General features: G+C 37.0%; 1 protein-coding gene across 2 annotated transcripts in view; it reads right to left on the bottom strand.

Moving 5' to 3' along the window:
* LOC136875964 (uncharacterized) overlaps positions 1–25,710 on the bottom strand; it is a 672,636-nt gene that overhangs the window by 116,131 nt on the left and 530,795 nt on the right. For both annotated transcript variants that reach the window (XM_068228419.1, XM_068228420.1), the window contains 2 exons: positions 24,425–24,486; positions 5,957–6,067 (listed from right to left, as the gene is read on the bottom strand). In XM_068228419.1, the coding sequence (XP_068084520.1) occupies positions 5,957–6,067; positions 24,425–24,486 (173 nt within the window). The remainder of the gene's footprint in view (positions 1–5,956; positions 6,068–24,424; positions 24,487–25,710) is intronic.

Here is a 25,710-nt window from a genome sequence, read left to right on the forward strand (position 1 = left end):
TTCTGGATTAGATTATACATGTCTAGAATTAAAATACTGTAGAAGTCCGTTATAGCGAGAATTCATAACAGCGAAAAATTTACTCACTATAGCGGATTGTCGTTATACCCGATTTTTGTATAAAAGATTCACAATTAAGTATTTATTTATTTTCCAACTTGTAAAGAAAAATGATAACCTTAATGAGGCTGTAGAATATAAGAATCCATTATATTATCAAATTCTAGAATATTTGAAAATGCTTGAGAAGGATCAAGAAAAAAGAATTGGAATTTCTCCGCCTACAGATAGCCCTACAACTTATTCCTCCTCAGTTGAAGCTATAGGTGACAGCAAAGAAGTTCTTGACACACCTATATCCCTCGCTCCTCCACCTCCTCAGGTGCAAGAGCAAGGAAGAACGCATCATCAATATTACACCCGGCGCAAAACTGTGAAAGAATGACAGGAGTTACTGTTCCACAGGAAAGCAGGCTTAATAAGATTTGACAACTAGGAATTAGTTATATTTTCATCTACATTAATAATAAGAGCCGCACTGTGATATCAGGATTTCTTCATTTCGATAATTACTTATAAATTGTATAATTTTTAATTTATAAATTGATCTTTTTTCATGAATTATTAAGAAAAGAATATTTATTAGGACAATTTCTCTATGGAATATTGTACAAGTGTTTCCTTGACGACTGCTTTCTGTTGTAGAAATAATTTATATATTTTCTCTTGAGTTATTTGTTTGTTTTAATCTTGTCAATCTTATGTTAATTTTAAGGACACTTCCTCTAAAGCATTACTTTGTCAATTTTATATATTTTTCATCTAAACAGTGTTATGTGGCTGAAGATGTTGATAATATACGAAACATGCACCACTTTTGACCATTAAAAATTGCCTTAGGCAATCATTGTATCGACTAGGTGGAAAATAAATAAATACTTAATTGTGAATCTATTGAAGTGCGATACGGACCATGAAGCTGATTTTATGTAATTTTGTATAAAAGTCGGAAAAAATCCAAACACACGAAAATTCGGTATGAAACAGCAATCAGTTTGTTCTAAACTTGCGTTTCTGCAGATGATACACACTACGGCTTACTTGTTATTTTTCAAAATCCGATACTACGTGAAAGTGTACGTTTAATTTCATTCTGAAAAAATATAGTACCGTATTTCTATGAATCCAAGATGAACCCCACTTTTTCCTTCAAAAAAATTAAATCAGGCTCAAAACGTATTTTGAAAAATCATATGAATGCCTTTGTTGTACAGTAGGCCTACGCATTTTACACTATTTTTAGACGCCGAACATTGGCTTTCGTCATGCCGTAAATTTTTTTGTGGCTGCACAATTATTCTTTATTTCCGCGGGTTTAACGACCACTAACTTATAATTGGCATAATAATACCGAAGAGAACCCGCTGAAAATTTGCCGACAATACCTATTCCTCGCGGCTCTACAATATGATGATCCATCAGGAAATTATTCTTGCTGTCTATGAAACTGTTACTTTTACTCAGCGTCAGATACTGTATAATCGGCTACCGCTACAAGCACGCCTCGCTTGCCGCCTAGCGATGTACAGGCCTAATTGCGGACGTTGAAAGCCAACGAACGAGTTTATTGAGCCACGGTATGGCCATTCCGCCCTTGCAATTTTCGTGCACAAACCTTACAATTTTATCTTCGTGATTTCTTTAAAGCGTCCTTGTTGCGGACCACTGAATGCATTTTTTGTACAGTACGCATTTTTTTTAGCTCCTCGTTTCACGCTAACGCCAAATATTGGCTTTGGTTAGGCCTATGCCGTATTTTCTTGCGGCTGCACAATTACTTTACATTTGCGAGTGTATAATAACCATTAACTTAAAATCGGCATCATAATATCGACGAGAACCCGTTGAAAATTTGCCGACAATAGGTACCCTTTCCACGTATCTTTACAATACGACTATCCATCACGAAAATATTCCTGCTGTCTATAAAACTTACGAATTGTCGCGGCTAGCGATGTATAATAAAGAGGCGGTCGTTTATTGTCAACGAGTTTTGTGTGTGCGTGCGCGTGTGAAAAGAAGGAGCGTAGTTACCGCGGTAGTTGCCAGTGGTATCCATTAACTTACTCTCAGGCTGTGAGTGCAAGACAACCCTTGAATTTTCACATGAGATTCTGAGAGAAAAACGTCGTCGTCTCGGATTCGGAAAAATACGGTATCACTCCAGAGGTTTCTGTGGCAAACACTTCAGTTTTCTTCTTCAAACGGCGTCACCTAACCTAACCGTATACCGGTACGTATCATGAAAACATATTTGAAACACATGTAGAGAAATGATAACCTCCCCGCTAAAAATTTACATGCAAATAGCCTTTCCGAAATTTAACTAGATGTGAGAAGATATGAACTATCCTCTGAAATCAGTGACGTACTCTGCCATATCTTGAGGTGTATCACATTCTTACTTAATTTCCGTATGTAACATTAAAATTAAGAGATCGTTTACCTCAGTCTTTATTTTTAACGAGTTAACAACTGCTATCGGCCATGTTATTTACGCATTTATTACAAAAACGTGTTATCCTCTTTCATTTAGACTTTTTTTTTTTAGAGAATAGCAGTCGACGGGCATTACTAATCTACTCCAACATCGCCTACGAATGTCGACGAGAGAGCTCGCAAATGCACATAGTGAGAAAACTATACCGTACCGAAGATGATCGATCGCATTTTGTAGCAAACGTTTCAGTTTTCTTATTCAAACAGCATCACCTATCCTAACTTATCCGTATTATACATATGATGAAAACACACTTCAAGCGCCAGTAGAGAAATTATAACCTTCTCGCTATAACTGTTCATAATAGCTTTTCCGTTATTTATCCAGACGCGAGAAAATATAAGCTAACCTCTGAAATCAATTATGCACTCTACCATATCTCGAGGTGTATCACATTCTTACTAAATTGCAGTATTTAGCCTTAAAATTAAGCGGTCATTTAGTCAGCCTTTACTTTTAACGAGTTAACAACCATTATTGGACACGTTATTTACGTATTTATTACGAAATTGTCCTCTTTCATTTAGAATTTTCTTTACGGAACAGCAGTCGATGGGTATTACTAATCGACTCTGACATCGCCTTTGAATGTCGACGAGAAAACTCGCTAGTGGACATAAAAAATCGCGCGCGCTTAATCGCTCGTAATAACAGATGCGTCAGTGATAGTTCTCTCGCTGTAACCGAAGGACGACACACAGTTTAATATAGGAATTTTGAAGGGACAGAAATATATTATCGCTATAACGGAGTTCTCGTTATATACCGTACTCGCTATTGCGGAGTTCTACTGTAAAGAGAAAATAAAAAATCATGCAGTGAAGGGTTAACTTTCCCAACCCGATGCATATAGTCTATATCAACTTCACCAACGTTAGTCTTCATTCTATTCTGCACCACTTTGAACACTAGTTCCACTTTACTCTCTTTTTCCTCTTCTTGCACACCACAAATGAAAGTATTTTTCCTCATAATTTCTTGATCACCCCTCATTACTAATCACTTTGCCTCCCTCAGATCTTGCTCTAAACTTCTTACCTTCTGCGTCAATGTTTCTAGCCCATCTTTATCATATCCTACCTCCTCCTTTATTTTCCTCATGTCTTCCTTAATACACAGCTTCAGGTCCTTAAAACTCCTTAGATAGCTCTCGAAACATTTCCTTTATTTGCTCCATCTGATATGCCTCTCTTATTGTTTCAAATTCCTCCCATCCAATGGAACCTTCCAGCCAGGACCCAGATTAACTGCAACTACCTCTATTATCAACAGCACAACAACCACCGCCGCTGCCAGTAGAGCTGCCAACATCCTCACTTTCTCACCATTTATCTTCAAACTTCTCTCCTCTCTACTTACCATTCCACAGTGTCAGCTCCCTATCGCTGCCCTGTGTTGTGCCAATGTGTTGCCCATTTCTCCGCGTTCAACTCAGCACATCTGCACTCCTTGCTAACTCAAACACAACTGACCATGTAAAATATTGGTAAAGCACAGTATGGCAGAATGCAAGGATGGCGCTTAGCTGTACTATGCATATCAAGATATGCTAAAGTAGCAAGCACAAAAAGTGTAAATGCCTTTGTCTGGTGCTTAACTGATTGATGTTTAACAGCTACAGCATAATTTATATTCTGACTAAGTGTTATTTTGAAATTTTGTTCATAATAATGTATAAAGTTCACTTTTATGCACATATTATGGATCAAAACATGGAATATTACTGTAAGAAGAATTTTTTTTTTTTTTTTTTTGCTAGTAGCTTTACGTCGCACCGACACAGATAGGTCTTATGGCGGCGATGGGATAGGAAAAGCCTAGGAGTTGGAAGGAAGCGGCCGTGGCCCTTATTAAGGTACAGCCCCAGCATTTGCCTGGTGTGAAAATGGGAAACTATGGAAAACCATCTTCATGGCTGCCGATAGTGGGATTCGAATCCATTATCTCCCGAATGCAAGCTCACAGCAGCGTGCTCCTGACCGCACGGCCAACTCGCCCGGCAGTAGAATGATCAAGTCCAGCAAAAGCAAATATTCGTTGCTAGGTTACATAATGTTTCCAAAACTTGACGCATTTTTCTCTAAACTTCATGAATGGCATGTAGCTGGTTGATGTATAAAACCAGCCAATATGACTCTAATATTATATGATTGGTTGCTGCCTGCCGTCAAGCCAGAATAGCCATCCCATGTGGCCTGAATCCTGCTGTTGACTATGCTGGAGTTCATCCTCCACCATTTCGACTACTAACACTGGCTGGTCAGCAGACTGCATGTAAAGCTGGTCCAGGTTCCACACAGCTTCATACCATGTCATCAAGACCTGGGCAACTAAATGTCAGGCTAGCTCTCAATGATAGTTCTCATTTTTTGTCGCCAATTATGACAAGCAGGGGGATTACCGCAGGCCTATTCTACCTGTGAATCTGCAGTATTTAACAGAATTACTTTATCAGAAGCTTAGTTATGAAATTGTATGTGTGTGGGAGGGAAAGATATTGATAGTGAGAATGAATTACTTACAACAAACATTTTGAAATACATTCAGCACGAAGAAAGTAAGGGTTCCGTATTAGTACTGTATCTGCTAACCCAACTACTTAGCCCTTCAGTACAGTTAGCTGGCAGCATGTGAATAAAGGTAGTCATAAAATATTGTCTGACAAATAGACTGAAGTCCAGTTACCTCAATTAATTTGACATGAACTGTAACTTTATTGTTTCACTTCACCCACTTGGCAACTATTTTATCTCAAGTGCCACGACATCTCAATTTGACAATCTGCAGAAAAGCTGAAGTTATCAAATGCAAATTTTTTTATACACAGTGCTCATGTGCTTGAAGAAATTATGTGTATGAATTACATAAATACACTTTTGCAACAGACTACATATTACGGAAGTGGCACAATAAAAGCGATGACACAAGAGAAAATAAATTTCCTAAAACTGACAGTCCTGTATTTGATAGGGCTGTGTTTCAGTGGTTTCAAACTGCAAAAAGTCCTATTATTGAAGAGATTGAGAAGGACGCAACAAAAGAACTTGTTTGTGTAGACTTCAAAGCTTCAAACAGCTGGATGAAGAAATTCTGAAAGAGATAATGCTTGTAAATATTGCATACTCTATCTTAGGTCCACTATGAAAATGCGTGGTATTTTTCTTTCTCTTGATCCTTTATAACTCAAAGTATTCAAGTACTTGCATTATATTTAGAATTGAAGTTCATTATATTTAGAATTGAAGTTATCACTTGAAATGCACATTATAAATTTACAGTGAGACTGGGCAACCTCCCTCCCAAAACGACACCTCCCATACGAGGACAAATTGTTATGTCCCTTCGATGACCACTGTAGTTAAAACTGTGAAGCTACAAAACCATGAGATACAATACCTGGAAAATACAAAACTTGGCTCCAGCATTTATGATCACACTGCGCACGGGATTGTAACTGGACAGCAGCCTCTGTCTCATCTGCTCATTTATGAACTCTCTCAGCTCTTCCTGTAACACAAGTCATCATTCCCATTATTTAAAAGGGAACATTCAACAGAACAACAGGTAGTAAACTCATTAAAAATGCTTGACAAAATAAGGAAGTTTCAAAAATTGAACTCAAACTGAAATATTTATCATATAATAACCGTTCTAACTACAAAAGGTGCAATGCTTTCCTAGGTAGTAGAATCAGGCAAGATATAAGTTACAAGCAGAATGTAAGTCAGAAAATTATTTTTTTAAATGAGACTATTTAATTTTAACAACCACACTGGGCTTTAAATAAATTTTCAATGTATTAGGTTGTGTTCATTACATATAGTACATAGAGATATTAAGTACAGAACAAAAATGGCCACCTGGACACCAGTGAGTTTGGATCCCACTGGTGTCCAGTTGGCCATGTACTACAGTATACGTGCTGAACAAGACCTAATATGTTGAAAGTCTAAGTCAAGTACAATGCGGCCATGAAAATGAAATATTAATTAAATTGACCCACTGGTGTCCGGTTGGCCATGTACTATATCTACTGAATATGACCTAATATGTTGAAAGTATAATTCATGTATAATGTGGTCATGAAAATGAAATATTCATTAAATTGACCCACAACAGGCGACTTGTGTGCATTCTACATTTGTGATGGCAGTAGTGCCAGACGTATAGCTTAGATCCCGTCCAAAAGAACGAACATGACCTAGACCACCATAGCTCAAATGGCACAAGCATGTGACGTGAAATCGGAAGATTGTGGATTTGGATTCCACTGGTGACTGGTAGGCCATTTTTGTCCTGTACTTAACATCTCTGTGGTACTAACTAACTACATGTACTGAACAGGACCTAATATACTGAAAGTCTACTTCGAGTAAATTTTTAAAATCTTAATGTTGGACGGCATGGTAGGAGAGGTGGTGGTATACAATTTTTAATCATTAGATTGCGTGCCAAAAGCCTGTATTCAATTCCAAAACACTCCACAGTGTTCATATGGAGTGAGGGCATGACACTGTTCATGGTGATTCATCCACTGGATGAAGATCTTGGGTCGATTGCAGAAACAGTGGTTAGATGATGTCTAGGGTTAACCAATGTCTAATTATGACTGCGGCAGTGCAGAGACGTTATTTATCACTTAGACACTGTCTAAAACCAATGTTCAACCAGCCAAGTTTAAACAGTGCCGAGAACACTGTTTAACCTCAAATGTGTGGAGTGAATCACAACCGGAGGTTATGCACCATGGAACATGTATTTTGTATTTTCATGATGAGATGATTCCGGGAAGAAAGGTTAGTCCGATTGTCTCTCTGTGGGTCTTCTACTGTGAAATTACAGCAATTCATCTGAAATGTACGAGGAGGTACAGCTTAAAATAAGATTACGCTATTCAAAAGACTTCTTTCTTGAGACTGATAAGGGGACAGTCCAGCAACTGTCAATTTGACTACAATTCTTGTCAACCAATATATTTTATCATACATGGGATGATTTCCATTGAACTATAGGTCACTTTGACTACCTGTCAGAACTACTTGTCTGAATCATCAGAGGGTTGTCACATCAACCAGGAGGGATTCATATATATTATATTTACTGCCAAGTAAGAACACACAATAGTGACAACTAAAAAGTAGGTTGTATGTTTTTTTTAAATAATCGTCACGCTAATTCAGATAAGTTTTTGGCAACTATGAGAGAGGAAAAGGCAAGTGGTGGAGATGGTGGTGATTATTGTTCAAAGAGGAGGACTGGGGAAGAAGAGCAGTGGACAAAACAGCCCTAGTATTTGCCTGGTGTAAATAAAGGGAATCTACAGAAAACAATCTTCAGGGCTGCGGATGATGTGTTTCGAACCTATGATCTCCAGAATGCAAGCTACATCTATATAGAGTAAAATAATATATTATTATTGGTCCACCTTTTCAATACAAAATGAAAATTACATAGGGACTAGTTTCGACCTAGTAATAGGTCATCATCAGCCTGAAGTAAATTAAAGCGTAAATATCGAAGAAAAACATAAACAATGTAAACACAAGTACAGTCTTTTTAAAAGGTACATACCATGTGGGAATTTGAGTAGAGATATATTAAAAATAATAACTCTTCCAATTGACGAAGCACTGAGCGGAAGTTATGTAAAGTTCGGTGCGCTGTATATTATAAAAGACCACTGTGCACTAAATGATGTAATAAAGAAGAAGAGTAGGTTGAATGCTGTCTTCTTCTTAGCTGTTGTATATTCGAAGAAGATTACGTCGTATTTTATAAGGTATTGAAAGACGTCAAAATACATGGATGTTGGAAAGGCTCTTCATTTTTTTGAAACAAGGCAATTGTTGCGCGAGGAGGCTTAGGAAACCAGAGAAGCGCTATATTATGTTAAAAAATAGAGATCCTTAAAAAAGTTCCGTGCGTCGTATAAATTGTGGAAATGGAAATCGAAAAAACTTGGTTCTTAAACGATAATGTTGTTCATTCAGAGATCAATTGAAAATAAAGAATCGTGACATTGTCTTCTCAAGATGTTTATAAAGTAGAATTAATAGACGATGCGAAGTATGATACTAGGAGAAAGCTCTTCTGCTTCTGGAATCTTGAAGGACGATGGATGTTTCACGAGGTGGAATAACATATATGGAGTTAAATAAAGGTGGATATAAATTCGCAGTTCAATGCGGACCATAAATTTGAAAGACAGTAAGATTTTTTAAAATTTTTTTTTTTATTAGCTGAAGAGAGAAACGGAGGTAGGTAAGGATCAAAGGAAAATTTTAGAGGAGGTGAAGGAAGGAAAATACAGGTATGAGGTGTTTTTTTTTTAGCTGAAGAGAGAAACGGAGGTAGGTAAGGATCAAAGGACAATTTTAGAGGAGGTGAAGGAAGGAAAATAAAGGTATGAGGTGTGTTTTTTTTTTTTTTTTAGCTGAAGAGAGAAACGGAGTTAGGTAAGGATCAAAGGAAAATTTATTTGAGGAGGTGAAGGAAGGAAAATAAAGGTATGAGGTTTTTTTTTTTTAGCTGAAGAGAGAAACGGAGGTAGGTAAGGATCAAAGGAAAATTTTAGAGGAGATGAAGGAAGGAAAATAAAGGTATGAGTTTTTTTTTTTTTAAGGTGGGGCTGAGGGATGTGGGAATATGGAAGAATGATTAAGAAAAGTAGTAAAAATAGAATGAACAATCGGACCTTTAATATTAGGTTTTGATTGTCTGAAAAGTTGAATTAGCAGGTTAAAAAGAATGTTTGATTTATCGGAAATGTCATTGAGATTGAAATTGGGATTGAAATATTGGTCTAAATTTATAAAGCAATTCTCTGTTATGTTAAGGAGGGGTCCTTTATTCATAATTTTGAGAATTGTCATATCTTGTTTAATGTCGGTGAATTTATGATTATAATCATTCATGTGTTGACCAACTGCAGAAAATTTGTGTTTTTGGGCATTGACATGTTCAAGGTATCGTATTTTAAAGCTTCTTCCTGTTTGTCCGATATAAGAAGAATTGCAGCTGTTGCATTTGAATCTATATACACCAGATTTTGAAAAAGGATCAGTTCTATTAATAGATGATGAGTTGTGTAAGACATTAGCGTTATTATTGTTGGTTCTGAAGGAGATTTTAACATCATGTTTTTTAAAAACGTTAGTGACCTTGTAAATATCTTTATTGAACGTGAAGGTAGAAAATGAAGAAATTTTTGGTTTATCTTTTTTCAGAGTGGTTATAGGACGATGTTTGTATTTAATGATAATACTTTCAATGAAAGAACTATTGTAACCATTGAGTTTAGCGATCATACGGATATTGTTTAATTCTTTTTTAAGATCACATTCAGACATTGGGACTGTATAGGCTCGATGAACCATACTATTATAAGCCGCTCTTTTATGGATTTGTGGATGAGAAGAAACTTGATGAATAGTGGAAGAAGTTTGGGTAGGTTTTCTGAAGATGTTGAATTTTAAGGAATATAGTTGCCTAATGATGGTTAAGTCTAAAAAATTTATTCTTTGTTCAGATTCAGATTCGAGCGTAAATTTTATGTGTGGGTCGATATTATTAAGGTTGATAAGAGTAGAAGCTGCGTCTGTTGTGCTTTCATCTAGAATTACCAAAGTATCATCAACATATCTAGCCCAAAAAAGAATATTAGTGAAGTTATTATTATTATTAATTTTAGTATGTTCTAAAAAATCTAAGTAGATTTCAGCTAAGATACCCGAAGCCGGCGATCCCATGGCCAAACCTTCCTGCTGGTAGATAATACCGTCGAAAGTGAAATAGTTATTGTTTAAAACCAATTTCAGGATAGACATAAAGTCTTGTATTTCTAAAGCACTTAGGTGACTGTATTTGCCTAAAATGTTTTCAATTATAGGGTATAATTTAGAGGTTTGAATACTAGGATACATATTAACAACGTCAAAAGAGTGAAGGGAATGGTTAGGTTGGATATGAAAGTTATTAAGATTCTCGATCAACTCTGTAGTATTTTTAATAGATTTTTTAGACAAAAAATGATAATATCTTCTTAGAAACTTTTGAATGAATTGAGAAGCATTATAAAGAGGACTTGGTCTGTAATTGATGATCGGGCGGATAGGGATGCCGGGTTTGTGAATCTTAGGAAGGGCTTTAGCGGTTGGAAGACTTGGATTCATGCTAATAAATTTAGTTTTTTCTTGTTCAGTTAAAAGGAATGAAGTGTTTTTAAGAGTTTGTTTAAGAAGGCGTTGGATTTTTTGAGTAGGGTCTTTTTTAACAACAGTGAACGAACTATCAGAAAAGAATTCTTTAGTCTTATTAATATAATTGTTTCTTTCCATTATAACAGTGGTATTGCCTTTATCGGCCTTAGTGACAATAAGATTATTATCAGAAATCTTCTTTTTGAGAGCGCGTAATCGCTTTTGATCAATGAATGATTCTTTAATGTCGATAGGGATGTTGGGTTTCATACTTGAGTTAAGAATGTCGTTAATTTTACGTTTAACTTCGAACCTAACTTCATCCTGTTTTTCGAGAGGTAATTTACTGATGGCTAGTTCAGATTCTAAGATCATAGTAGTAGAGCTGTCAAGTTTATTAAGATTAGGCCAACTGTGATTAGGACCTTTGGCTAAAATTGAATTATCATCATCATTCAGAGGAACATTGGATAAATTAATAATTGGTGGATGAAATTGAATCGTTGTGCTAGAGGAATTTCTATTATTAGTAGCAAGGGTGTTATTAGGTTTAGAACCTTTTAGTATACTAAGTTTCTTATCCAAGGTTTTCTGTTTCTTAGCTAATATGTTGAAAAGTCTATTATCAATTAGAGATTGAAATAAATTCCATTGAACACTTGAAAGTGAATTTGCAGCTACGAGGTGAGTTTCATATAATCTATGATTTAAGAAAGATTTTTTCTTGTATAGGAATTTAATTTCTTCTTTTAGCCAAATTTTGTTCGTTTTAATTTGGGTCTTAGCAATGTGAGGTGAAGGTCGAAATCTTTTTAAGTTGCCTTTGAGAAAATTAGGTGTCAAATTATACGTAATACATTGTTTAAGAAACTCGATATCCTTGCCTAATTTGGCTATTTTAACTTTTAAACCTAAGTATAAATAGGCTTTACGTTTTGCCCGGTTGGCTAAGTAATTAAAAGAAATAAGTTTCATAATGATAGATCCGTATTGAACTGTGATTACAATAGAGTAAAATAATATATTATTATTGGTCCACCTTTTCAATACAAAATGAAAATTACATAGGGACTAGTTTCGACCTAGTAATAGGTCATCATCAGCCTGAAGTAAATTAAAGCGTAAATATCGAAGAAAAACATAAACAATGTAAACACAAGTACAGTCTTTTTAAAAGGTACATACCATGTGGGAATTTGAGTAGAGATATATTAAAAATAATAACTCTTCCAATTGACGAAGCACTGAGCGGAAGTTATGTAAAGTTCGGTGCGCTGTATATTATAAAAGACCACTGTGCACTAAATGATGTAATAAAGAAGAAGAGTAGGTTGAATGCTGGCTTCTTCTTAGCTTATTACAAGATATTAGAATCATTCCGTATTGACGGTTTTCACTTGACAATGGCGAAAAATGAAAGTATCCTCCTATTCAGTACATCATATATTCCGTCATTAGACGGAGTAAACAAGTTCAGACATGTTTCGGCTCGTTTGAGCCATCTTCAGTGAAAAAATTAGGGGGGTTGGAATAATTTACATAATATGAGTTGAAAAAATGCTAAAAAACATAATGAAAGCGCAAATGAAAAAACAAACAAAAGAGAGCCTAGACGGAAACAAAATAGCACAAATATACAATATTTACAACAATATGCAGAGCAAAAAACAACTTATTGCAACAAAATTCAGTGAAACAGGAGTTTTTGAAATAATAATTGATACTAAAAAACTGCGTTAACCTAAGAAACAAGGGAATGAGAAAACAAATGATGCAGATGGAAATGAATAATAGTAGCACATGGTGAGGTTGTGGACCTCATAGTTTACAAATTATTAGTTTATAAAAACGACAAAACAGTTTGAAATCGCTGTCAAAATCCTAGTGGAAACCCATCACTTCAAAATGGTCAGGAGGAGAGCGGGAGCAAACATTTTGAGAGAAACCAAGCCTGAATTAACCTGCAGGCGAAAAGCCTGTGATAAGGAGAAAAAACACCTTAAATTTAAGGCTTCAGAAATAGCAGCATTCTTAATATCTTCTCAATCTAGTGGTCCCTTTCTTCATTATTGTTTCATAATGTTGGCTGGTGTTTTGCCTTATTATAGAGGGGTCGGAAGGGCCGCATATAAAGGGCCCACACCAACTCCAAACTCATTTTCAATCCACACACTGTCAACAATAACAATAGCAACATCAACAACAAATATTTGAACTCCGGAGTTTACAAATTAAAGTGCCAATCCTGTAATTCCAGCTACATAGGTCAAACAGGCCGCAATTTTGTCATAAGATACGCCGAACATCGCAACGCTCTCAAATATAATCGTTTTTCAGCTATGAGCGAACACCATAAAACATCCAGCCACGAATACACTTCAATAGACAAAGACCTGAAGATCTTGCATTATGAGCAAAAAGGCACCTTGCTCAACATTCTCGAGAGCATCCACATCGATTTAGATCAGTTTATGAACCCCACTCACAATTTAAATGAAGTCAGCGAGAAAAAGAACATTCTACTTGAAACATTCATTCCATACATTTGTCAGAATTTCCATAACACAAACAAACCCCACCTCCATCTCCCTGACTCACCACCACTCCCCCCCCCCCCCCCTCCTCACACCACCCCTCCCCCTACGCTCCTTCCAACCTAGCAAACACAGCCAACCAACAATAGACTCGATCACGCGACCGAGACCGTCACTTTAAGAAGGCCACACCATTCGAGTTTTAGAAGTCAGCGAGTAAACTAACATCCTCTTGAAACATTCATTCCTTATATTTGCCAAACAAACCCACCTCCATCTCTCCAACTCAACATCCCCTCCCTTCCTCAAACCAGCCCTGCACCTCCCTTCCCCCTCCGCTCCTTCCAACCTAATAAACACAGCCAACCAACAATAGACTCGATCACGCGACCGAGACCGTCACTTTAAGAAGGCCACACCATTCGAGCTTTAGAAGTCAGCGAGTAAACTAACATCCTCTTGAAACATTCATTCTTTATATTTGCCAAACAAACCCACCTCCATCTCTCCAACTCAACACCCCTCCCTTCCTCAAACCAGCCCTGTACCTCCCCTTCCCCCTCCGCTCCTTCCATCCTAGCAGACACAGCCGAACCAACAATAGACTCGATCACGCGAACGAGACCGTTACTTTGAGAAAGCCAGGCCACTAGAGAGGACAACCACCTACTGCACACCGTAAGTTTAAGCTTTCTTCACAACCATTCCACACTTTTTACTTATCAACCCATGTTTCTCATACAACCTCATTTTTTCCATTACAGATTGGAACTTCATTGACGGTTTCCACTAGATTACTACAATTTACTATGCATCTGTCTTCTACCTAACACAGCTTCTCATATTTTTTATATGCGGCACTTCCGACCCCTCTATAATAAGGCAAAACACCAGCCAACATTATGAAACAATAATGAAGAAAGGGACCGCTAGATTGAGAAGATATTAAGAATGCTGCTATTTCTGAAGCCTTAAATTTAAGGTGTTTTTTCTCCTTATCACAGGCTTTTCGCCTGCAGGTTAATTCAGGCTTGGTTTCTCTCAAAATGTTTGCTCCCGCTCTCCTCCTGACCATTTTGAAGTGATGGGTTCCCACTAGGATTTTGACAGCGATTTCAAACTGTTTTGTCGTTTTTATAAACTAATAATTTGTAAACTATGAGGTCCACAACCTCACCATGTGCTACTATTATTCATTTCCATCTGCATCATTTGTTTTCTCATTCCCTTGTTTCTTAGGTTAACGCAGTTTTTTAGTATCAATTATTATTTCAAAAACTCCTGTTTCACTGAATTTTGTTGCAATAAGTTGTTTTTTGCTCTGCATATTGTTGTAAATATTGTATATTTGTGCTATTTTGTTTCCGTCTAGGCTCTATTTTGTTTGTTTTTTCATTTGCGCTTTCATTATGTTTTTTAGCATTTTTTCAACTCATATTATGTAAATTATTCCAACCCCCCTAATTTTTTCACTGAAGATGGCTCAAACGAGCCGAAACATGTCTGAACTTGTTTACTCCGTCTAATGACGGAATATATGATGTATTGAATAGGAGGATACTTTCATTTTTCGCCATTGTAAAGTTCTTCTTAGCTGTTGTATATTCGAAGAAGATTACGTCGTATTTTATAAGGTATTGAAAGACGTCAAAATACATGGATGTTGGAAAGGCTCTTCATTTTTTGAAACAAGGCAATTGTTGCGCAAGGAGGCTTAGGAAACCAGAGAAGCGCCATATTATGTTAAAAAATAGAGATCCTTAAAAAAGTTCCGTGCGTCGTATAAATTGTGGAAATGGAAATCGAAAAAACTTGGTTCTTAAGCGATAATGTTGTTCATTCAGAGATCAATTGAAAATAAAGAATCGTGACATTGTCTTCTCAAGATGTTTATAAAGTAGAATTAATAGACGATGCGAAGTATGATACTAGGAGAAAGCTCTTCTGCTTCTGGAATCTTGAAGGACGATGGATGTTTCACGAGGTGGAATAACATATATGGAGTTAAATAAAGGTGGATATAAATTCGCAGTTCAATGCGGACCATAAATTTGAAAGACAGTAAGATTTTTTTAAATTTTTTTTTTATTAGCTGAAGAGAGAAACGGAGGTAGGTAAGGATCAAAGGAAAATTTTAGAGGAGGTGAAGGAAGGAAAATAAAGGTATGAGGTGGTTTTTTTTTTTTTTTTTTTTTTAGCTGAAGAGAGAAACGGAGGTAGGTAAGGATCAAAGGAAAATTTTAGAGGAGGTGAAGGAAGGAAAATAAAGGTATGAGGTGTTTTTCTTTTTTTTTTTTTAGCCCATACAACTCATTTGGTTACGAAGTACTATTGTTTTATCTTCCCTTCGTCGAAGCTATTTACGAAATTACACTCAACAACACTATAATTAAAGCTACACTTCCTCGTGCGTGGTGTGTCGCTTTAGTGTCGATAATATTATGAGACTTAATTTCCACCGAAAGTGATATTCTTATCTGCAGGCAAGTCACGATCATGCTTAGCCATATTTGAGTAATGTGTAGGAAGACAACATCAGACTAGCATTCGGCGCGCGTACCGACAAATTTCATTGGTTGCGATAAGCAGAGAGTTGCATGAAAGATACTTTTATCTCCATTTTCGGACCAATATTGAAACATTAAATGATGTCTAGTTAAACACCGGCTGAACATTGTTTCTGCAATGGAAGACTGTGCACAACTTAGGCGTCGTTTAGGTAGACGTTGTCTAAGGCTTAAAACTAGACACTGTTTCTGCAATCGGCCCTTTATGCCTTAAGCAGGCCCGTTGGTGTTATTCAACAGGAGTAGGTTATGCCCTGACACCAGGTTTCACCCCCACCCTATCTCATCATCATTCTGAATCCAGACGCGCAGGTTGCTTATTGACATCAAAGAGAAAGAACTGCACCAGCTGAGTCAAACATGTCCTCAAACACTACCAACACTAAAGCCATACGATAAATAAAATAAATACATCTTGTCAAAGTTCCCAATAATAAAAATTAGGGGCTTAGCAGATACTGAATACAAGCCTAGTTCCAAAAATATGATGGTAATTGCTATTTTAAAGGGCCAAAGATCAGCTGGGTGCATGCACTCGACGGTGAATACATGTACTATAGTCATTTGGACAGCATAACTATACACTGAATTGGGCATGCGTGTGCGTATGCGCGCCTTCGTTTCTTCTCCTCTCGTCCATTCTTCAATACCTTCGTTGCCTGCTTATTAGAGTCAAGAGTCTCCCATTCCTTCCAATAAGACATTAGTGTAAACCTTAGCTGAGAACGTGCTGCAAACAACCTGGACGTAGAAGGGGTTTACAGTCGAACACCTACAATCAAACAAGGACTGAGAGAGGAAACCATTCAACTGTGGGAGACGGAGTGGGAAAATACTACAAACGGAAGCATAACAAAATCATATTTTCCTAAAGTACAGATTAGATTGAAAATTAAACTAAACCTAAGCCATAACATGACAGCTATGACTACATCATCATCATCATCCTAAACCATCTCCAGTTTCCCGGGTGTGGTATATGAGCCTCTTCCATCTCATCCTGTCCTTGTACCATTCTTCCTCCACCAACTTGTCCCAATCATGACCTCTCAGCAGTACATCGTTCTTAACTAAATCTATCCATTTCCTTCGTGGCCTTCCCACGGGTCGTCTTCCTTCTATTTTTCTGTCAAATTCCTTCCTTGCAGTTCTGTTTACTGGCATCCTCTTCATGTGACCAAACCAGTTCAGTCTTGATATCTGAATCTTATTGAGGAGAGAATCATCTATTCTTACTTCCTCTCTAATTTTCTCATTCCTAATCTTGTCTTTCCTGGTTTTCTGGATCATAGTGCATAGGAATTTCATTTCAGCTGCCTGAAGTTTGGAATTATCTCTATTGGTTATTGTTGTGGTTTCGAGACTGTATGTAAGAATGGGTGTATAATAGGACTTGTACAATGTCATTTTGTTTTCATGGGTATTTGCCCATCCCACAGCAGGTGTCTTACCTGGTGGTAAAACTGTGTTGCCTTACTGATTCGATTGTTCACTTCATGTTTTGCTATGTTATTTGAAATAACACTACCCAAGTATTTGAAAACTGGAACGCTGTCCAGTTGGGCTTCATTTAACATGACTATTGGATCTGCTCCTTACCCATACACTTTCATCACCACCGTTTTGGTCTTGCTGATGTTTAAACCATATTTCTTAAACTCCTCATTCCAGCTTTGCATTCTCTCTCCCAATTCCTCTTCTGAGTCAATTCAGATTGCAACATCATCTGCAAATGTGAAGACTTTGATATCTCCATGTTCTTTCCTTTTAATAGATTTCATTACTACATCCATTACAATAATAAATAGAAGTGGTGACAATGAGCTGCCCTGCTGCACTCCTGTCTTTGTTTCAAACCAGTCTGACAAACCACATCCTACCTGAATACAGCTTCTATTCCCACTATACAACATTTTCACTTTGTCTATGAGGCTGTCTCGCACTTGAAGTTCTTTCATGCATTGCCAAATTCTTTCCCTTGGTACACTGTCGTATGTTTTCTCAATGTTCAAAAATATTAGAAATAAAGGCTTGTTCTTCTCCCAGTATTTTTCCATTAGCATCCTAATTGCAAATATAAGGTCTGTATGCTGTACGTTATGACTACAGGCCACAGGAAATTCGGTGAATACTTCTTTAGCTTCAAAATAACAGAAGATCCTACTGGGACGTGTACTCTGACACAAATATTCCAGACTTACTTTGCATATCCCCGGAACTTCATTCTAAAACTACTTTCTTCCACTCTTGTTCTTCGCATACTGGCTGCGATCACCTGACTCTCCCACTCTCCTGACGTCAATTCTATTTCTCATAATTTCCAGAACAAATTCACATTCATATAAATACGTGCCGCTGGCCTATTGCGGGAGGTTGAACGAGAGCCCGTTCCCTGCTGGATGTGCGAGCACATTTTCTTGGACAGAGCTGGTTCTCTGCTCCATCTACTGCAACTATTTTCCAGGTGAGACATAGAGAGCAAATAATGTGACACATATTCTTTTATTATTATATTCATCGTTGCTGACGGAACTGGGGAAGTCATCGACTTACAGGCCACCTATTTTTCATTGTGTTAACGGGCTACAGGCTTTTTGAACTACTTTAGGGCTCACATTGTCATCCTGAGCATTCAAACTGTTTAACCTTTAATGTATTACACAAATCCTCGTGTGTTTTGGACTCATTGCTTTGTGCATCTAACAACAAAATTTTCTGGACATGTCTCTTGGTTTCCTTCACTTCATTCCCCAGCCTATCATATATCTTCTTATAATTTTTTGTAACATTCACAGTATACAGATCCTTAAGATACTTTGTATAAGAATTTAACAACCTTAGGTTCTATTTCATTATCTGTTTAACAATTTTTAGTGAATTTTGTTTCAGAAAAAGGGACATTTATTCACTACAAATTCTATTATCTTAAAACAAGAGGAAGACTATTGAAAGAGTATGTTTGGAGCGTTGCCCTTTATGGTTGCAAAACGTGGACAGTTGGAAAATAAGAAAAAAAAGGAGGTTATATTTTTTTGAACAATGGTGTTATAGAAGAATGCTAAAAATTAGCTGGACAGAAAAAATAACGAATGCTGAAGTATTTAAGAAGGTGGAGGAAAATTATACCTTATGGAAAAGTATAAAGAGAAGGACGACTAGACTGATAGGACATATTTTGAGACATGATAGCCTGTTGACAACTGTATTGGAGGGAATGGTTGAAGGCAAAAGATGTCGAGGAAGACCATGCCTACAATATGTACAGCAAATCATGTCTAATGTAGGGTGCAGAAGCTACGAAGGGATGAAGAGGAAAGCTATGAATAATCGTCACCATAAGACCTATCTGTGTCGGTGCGACGATGGGATAGGAAAGGCCTAGGAGTTGGAAGGAAGCGGCCGTGGCCTTAATTAAGGTACAGGCCCAGCATTTGCCTGGTGTGAAACTGGGAAACCACGGAAAACCATCTTCAGGGCTGCCGATAGTGGGATTTGAACCTACTATCTCCCGGAAGCAAGCTCACAGCCGCCTCTATGAATAGAGCTGACTGGAGAACTGGTGCAGACCAATCCATGGATTGAACACTTAAGAAGAAGTGAATCTGATTGTTGATCATGTTAAATTAGCTTATTTTCTTGCCTAAATTGATATAGAACTTATTTATTGTCCAAATATGTTCCCTGGCACATTAGTGTTTGTAAAAGTTTCCAGCACAGATATATGTACATATATGGGCCTAGCTCAACTGCTTTTACTAAAATTGTTTATATCAGCCTTTGTTTGTAATGTAATCAACTAAGCATCTTGGGCTAACAATTTTGTGCAACTTATCTTAAACTCACATAGGAAATTATTCTTTCAATTTTAAGTTGTTATCCCCCGCTGGTCGGAAATGTATACAGTATATTCATTGCAGTAAAAGTACCTGTTATTATTGAAAGTACATTTATCATTGCCACATTCTACATTCTCAGAACCCTATAGCTTTATGATTCTTCACTGTGTATGCTAGCTATAATAACTGCTTTAAAAAAAATTATTATTATTCTTGCCCTCCTAAACCTGTTCTGAATTATCGAACTCGGACTTGCCTATAGACCCGTATCAGATGAAACCGATGTATGATAGTTTTAGGCACAAAGGATTATCAGAACCAGATTTTAAATACAGTAGAATTCCATTAGTCCGGCATCCAACAACCCGGAACGCCCGATGGTCCGGCACCATTTCACGATTTTTTAATGTTACTATTGCTTAATAATGATCTCTCCTGAACAATTTGATGCATTATTTGTCGAAACCATTGGAAATGTATTTTTTATTATTTCAAAGTTAATAATGCAAATGGATCTGATACAATCCAGTTGATATGCATTGACTTACTTAAATATCTCTATCACTGGAAATATTCAGTCTGGAAGGCTGTGTGCTACACTGAGTACTGGAATGCCAACCATGTGATAAAAAAACAGATTTCAAAAATTGAATGTGTGGGCCACGTTCAAAAACAGATGGGTACAATCCTCCAAAAATCGAAGCGGGCAGAAGGAAAAGAGAAGTTGTACATGGGAAGACTCTAAATGGTAAAGGAAGACTTACAGATAAAAACATCGATGAACTTCGGCATTATTGTGGAATGGCAATAAGAAATAACACGACTGAAAAGAGGAGTGTGTTATTAAACTAATGATTCTGTTGATCAACATTTTACTGCAAAACGCCGTTTTACAGCTGTTTTTGCCGTGAACCTATATCGTAGTAAGACTATCGAATTTCTACTGTATGTACTGAGTAACTGACAAGTGCTGACAGAGGAACAGATCTGATATTTAATGATTTCAAAGTAAGCGGTATATGATCAGAATATGCCACAATTAGGATGTTACTTGGATCATTAGTGGACTGAATACTCAAAAGTATAACAATCGTGAATACAGTAGAAGTTCACTATAGTGAGTACGGCATATAACAAGAACCCCGTTATAATGACAATTTTTATCTGTCCCTTCAAAATTCCTATATTCAACCGTGTATTACCCTTCGGTTACAGCGAGAGCCCTATCACTGACGCATCTGTTATTACGAGCGATTAAGCGCATGCTATTTTTTCTGTTACCAATATTTATGCACCCTGGTGATTATGTTACATGAGATCGATCGCCTTTGGTATCGTTTCCTTGCTATGTCCACTAGCGATTTCTCTCATCGACATTCAAAGGTGATATCAATCACAAATATTATAATTATTATTTATAGATCCACCTGTTCAATACAATACAATCCACTATTTCATGTGGTTAAAATTTATACATACTACTTAAAATTCATAGGTACATCTTTCACCCTTTTTCCGGACATCATCAGCCTATATCAATCTTAAAATTATTGGATATGGGATCTTTCCACTTTTACAAACAACAGAATAAAATGTTGAACAATGACTTCATAAAATGTTACACAATAACTTCTAAAATGAGGATAATGAACAGAAAGTTTGTTAAAAACATTGTATATTAATAGTTTTTAAAAATATAATGTAGTTAATCTCAATTATGTGAATGCTAAAAACCAAAATGGATCCTCTTCTTATACACCATTAGGACTATGACGGCCTTGAGCGTGAAAGCACAGTCATCCAAGGGGGATATTTGTTCCGCTGCGATAACGTGAGTTCAAGATAATGAGACCAATGTCAAATTAATTTAAAATAGAAGTGTGAACGTATCAAGTGTATTAAAATATATACGGTTGATTTATCAAAAAGTCGTTAAAAAGAAGATGGGACTTCTTGTAGGAGACGTTGCTAATGATAAAATGTTGAGGTGTCAAAGCTAGCTGATGTCAATGCTTAGTTATGTTAGTATAGCAGTCAAGTGGATCCAAAAGACGGCCGTCCGACGTACCTAACGCACTGTACGAATAAGTACCACCTTAGGCAATTTTGACGTATGGGAAGTCTCATGCACAATACTATTTAACTACCTTTCTTTAACATTTTGTTTCAGGTAAAAACTCTATCATTTTTCGAATAAACATTTCAACAGGGAAAACAATTAAGAGCCCTTCAAAATTTAAATACATGCTTCAGATGATATCTTTTTATGCCGTCTCATCTTTGGCAGTCATAGAGACAATCAGGGGCAATATATACCATGAAAATATATATATTTGGTGGTGGTAGTAGTAGAAGTAGCAGCAGCAGCAGCAGCAGCAGCAGCAGCAGCAGTAGTAGTGCAGCAGCAGTAGTAGTAGTAGTAGTAGTAGTAGTAGTAAGGAACATTTAGAGTGCATACCAGGGAGGCTTCAGGCCTTCAACATGCTGCACGGAACAGATCATCACTTTAAAATTAGTTATGGTATATTACAGGAAACAAAGGAAGCCTCTTGCATTAACCTCTGTAGACTTTAAGAAGGCATATGACTAGATCAGGGCCTCTCAAACGCCCAAAATCTCACGCGTGCAAACAGCGGCGCAGAGTTCCTGTGCACAGTGCATTGGTTCCACTTGGCTCGGCTCGGACCAACACTTCGTCTCTGGGCTACTCAGCTCGGATTTGGAGCACTACGGAGCAAGTGAGGAAGAGGGAGACAGGGGGAGCAAGCGAGACAGGCATGGGGAAAGAGAGAGACGGCGCTATTGCTCCAAATCGAGGAGTGGGGGTCTGCACTCTGAGCAACCAAGCGAAGTTGTCTTTTACACCGTGCACAATGCATGCACCAGGCGCATGCACCCTGAGAGGCCCTGGACTAGATCTACAGACCTTTAATATTGAAAATCTTAAAAAAAAAAATAATTTCAGACTCCATCCAAAATTAATAATTGATAAAACTCGCCTTAACCAACACAAAATCTGAAGTCAAGTTCAGATATAATGAGAGAATAAGAGAATGGTATAAGGATATTTGTAATCTGAAGAACATCAAAAGCAGAAGATTTAAAGACAACTGCCTGGGAATCGCTGATGACCTTGCTTTCCTTTCCAACAACGTTAAGAAAGGAAACAGTGTAGAAAATTGGCCTCAGAATATCCTTCGAAAAGACAGAAATCATGTTAACTGACCCATCACTCGAAAATAAAATAACAATACATGAACAGGAAATCAAAATTGTTGATAAATTTAAATATTTAGGAGAAATAAAAACACATAACCTTAACGAAAAGCAGACACAGCATAACAGAACAAATAAAATTACCAAGAACATGTCCAATAGAAAAGGCCTCTCAATAGCCACAAAATTAAAACACTATAAAACAGTTACAGAAATAACATATGTAATGAAACCATTTTCAAAACAAGAAACAATCCACATATACACAGAATACTCAAGATTGAAAGAAGAATAATCAGAACGTGCACAAAAGAAACCTACCAAGAAAATTAACACTGGAGACCAACTTCTAATGAAACAGTCTACCAGGAAATGGAACTGGTTACTCAGCACAATCAGGAAAAAACGAATCTCATTCTTTGAACATATACTCAGGACACCAAAAAACTGGATCACCAGGAGAATTATTGAAAAATTATGGAACAGTAAGAACAACATTATATGGATTACAGAAATCAAAGAAGATATAAGAGAACTACAAATTACAATAGAACATGAACATCCACAGCTTGTTTCCAATCATTCGACCAGGTCAGGAATTGGATCCAGTGGGCAAGACAACACCCCATCACACAGAACTTCTCCCATCCCTGCAAGAAACTGACGGACATTTCTGTCAGAAGACGGCAAGTTTCACATGTGACTGTTTTTGACTGTGTAGGGTGCTGATACCTAGTCACTCATCCTCACAGACGTGATCTGTTGGTGGTCTTCGGTAGCGTAGGCCATAGGGTTTCTAATGCAATATCAGATGGTCACCATGAATTATAAAACGAACTACATATTGTATCGGTTACGACCTGTACATGTCGTATTTTCTGATGATTAATTGTATTCAATCATTACGCAAGATGTTCAGAGCTAACTTGATTTGTTTACGTTCGGAAGAGCGAGCAGGCTAGCCGCCGACAGCTGTGTGTGCGACGTAGCTGCAAGAACAAGACAGACTACCTGCCTGATACCACGTGTAGCCTGCATGGCCTGGTATGTTGTGGATATGAACGTCACGCCTTCAAATCTCAGTCAGCATAATTTCCTTAATAGACACGAGTATTTATGAAAGTGTTCGAACTTTCCCATGAATGTTACTGCAAATGATTACCATGATAAGTGTTTCACTATGAATTCAAACTGTGTTTTTTTATCCAATTCAAACAAAATTGTGCATTATTTCTTCTGAACAGTGCATAAATTATTTGTGTGTGACTGACAGCAGTGTCTTTACTGGTATTTAACTCGTACAATATGTATTGAAACTAATAATGTATGTGGTCTTTCTCTTCTGTTGATCAGGCTTTACTTCACACCCCTTGTTTTTTCTCACCATAACTAATAATCTGCATGTACTCCCCCAACTCCAAAAATGTTTGAACAAGTACTTCTAGTTGCAATTTTTATGTTTACCCCAATGTCACTGTAGCCTACTTATATCTTACTACTAGCTATCACCTACCTGGTTGGCTCGTTCAGACACGTTACCAACGAATACCTTGTAAGCTGGGTCAAGCGGTAATCCTAGAAACCAAAAATAATACCTTAGAAACAGAAAAAATAAAAAGCACACACCTAAAAAGTAATGTAAAAAAAATTTGTTGGCAGAACAGTTACTGCTTCATCTACTAAATTTCTCAGTAATCCACTGATGTGTAGAAACAGTACAAACTTCAAATCATGGCATAGCATATGAGAACTTCAAATTTAAGGAGAAAAGCTGTCTGGAGATCCGAACGCTGCATCATTTTACAAAATTAAGTTTGCTGTTTTTTTCTCTGAACAAGGTTACGAACAAGATGATGTTTACAATGCAGACAAAACAGGCCTAAACTGGCGTGCTTTCCCAAAAGAAATCCTTAGCTTCCCGTCGAGCGATGTTAGACCCAGTCTACGTTAAGGATAGAGTGACTGCGTGTGCAGTAATGCAAATGGCACCAACTCTCTTCCATTATTATGGGGAAAAGCAAACATCCATGAAGTTTTTGAAATGTTACATGTCTGCCTGTGACATACAACTCCCAAAAAAAACACCTCCTGGATGACTGCTATTACTTTCAAGGACTGGAATGAAAATAAATTGATATCTAATGTTAAAGCACGCCATCAAAATGAACATAAAATGGGTAAAGTTCTTTTAATCCTAGATAATCTCCCCACACATTGTTCAGTTGAAGTTCTTAATGCCATTGATGAATATTTCAAAGTTCAGTTCTTACTGCCACAAGTTGTAGTGATAATATAGGCAACAGATTTAAGGTGTTATTCAAAAATCGAAAATGGTTACAGTAAAAAACCTTTTTACGCTGGCTGTTGCTAGCAGGGTCTGATGAAAATGTGAGATTTACGAAAAAACTTCACTTGACAGACTGCATTTATATGATTGCTGATATTTGGGGTAGTTTGGAGGAAATTTTAAAAACTGGACGGAAAAACAACTGTGGCCGGAAGGTACAAAAGCAGGAGAAAACAATGAAGAGAAATGTGTGCAAGCCGAAGATTTAACTGTTTTCAATGCCATACCGAACTTCAAAAATTGTGACAAGGACTATGCTAATGAATGGTTGAATATTGACCAAAATTAACTTTGGCTACTAAATATTAAATAATATTAGATTATTAATGCATACATTCAATGGAAATAGGGTTGATATGATAGTTGCTGTACTTCTGTGGTTTCATACCGCCTTCAATTCATTTTAGCAAATATTAACATGTCTGCATTCTTCTTCTTCTACCACTTTTTAT

The sequence above is a fragment of the Anabrus simplex genome, chromosome 6 (assembly GCF_040414725.1).
Source record: "Anabrus simplex isolate iqAnaSimp1 chromosome 6, ASM4041472v1, whole genome shotgun sequence".
Taxonomy (NCBI): domain Eukaryota; kingdom Metazoa; phylum Arthropoda; class Insecta; order Orthoptera; family Tettigoniidae; genus Anabrus; species Anabrus simplex.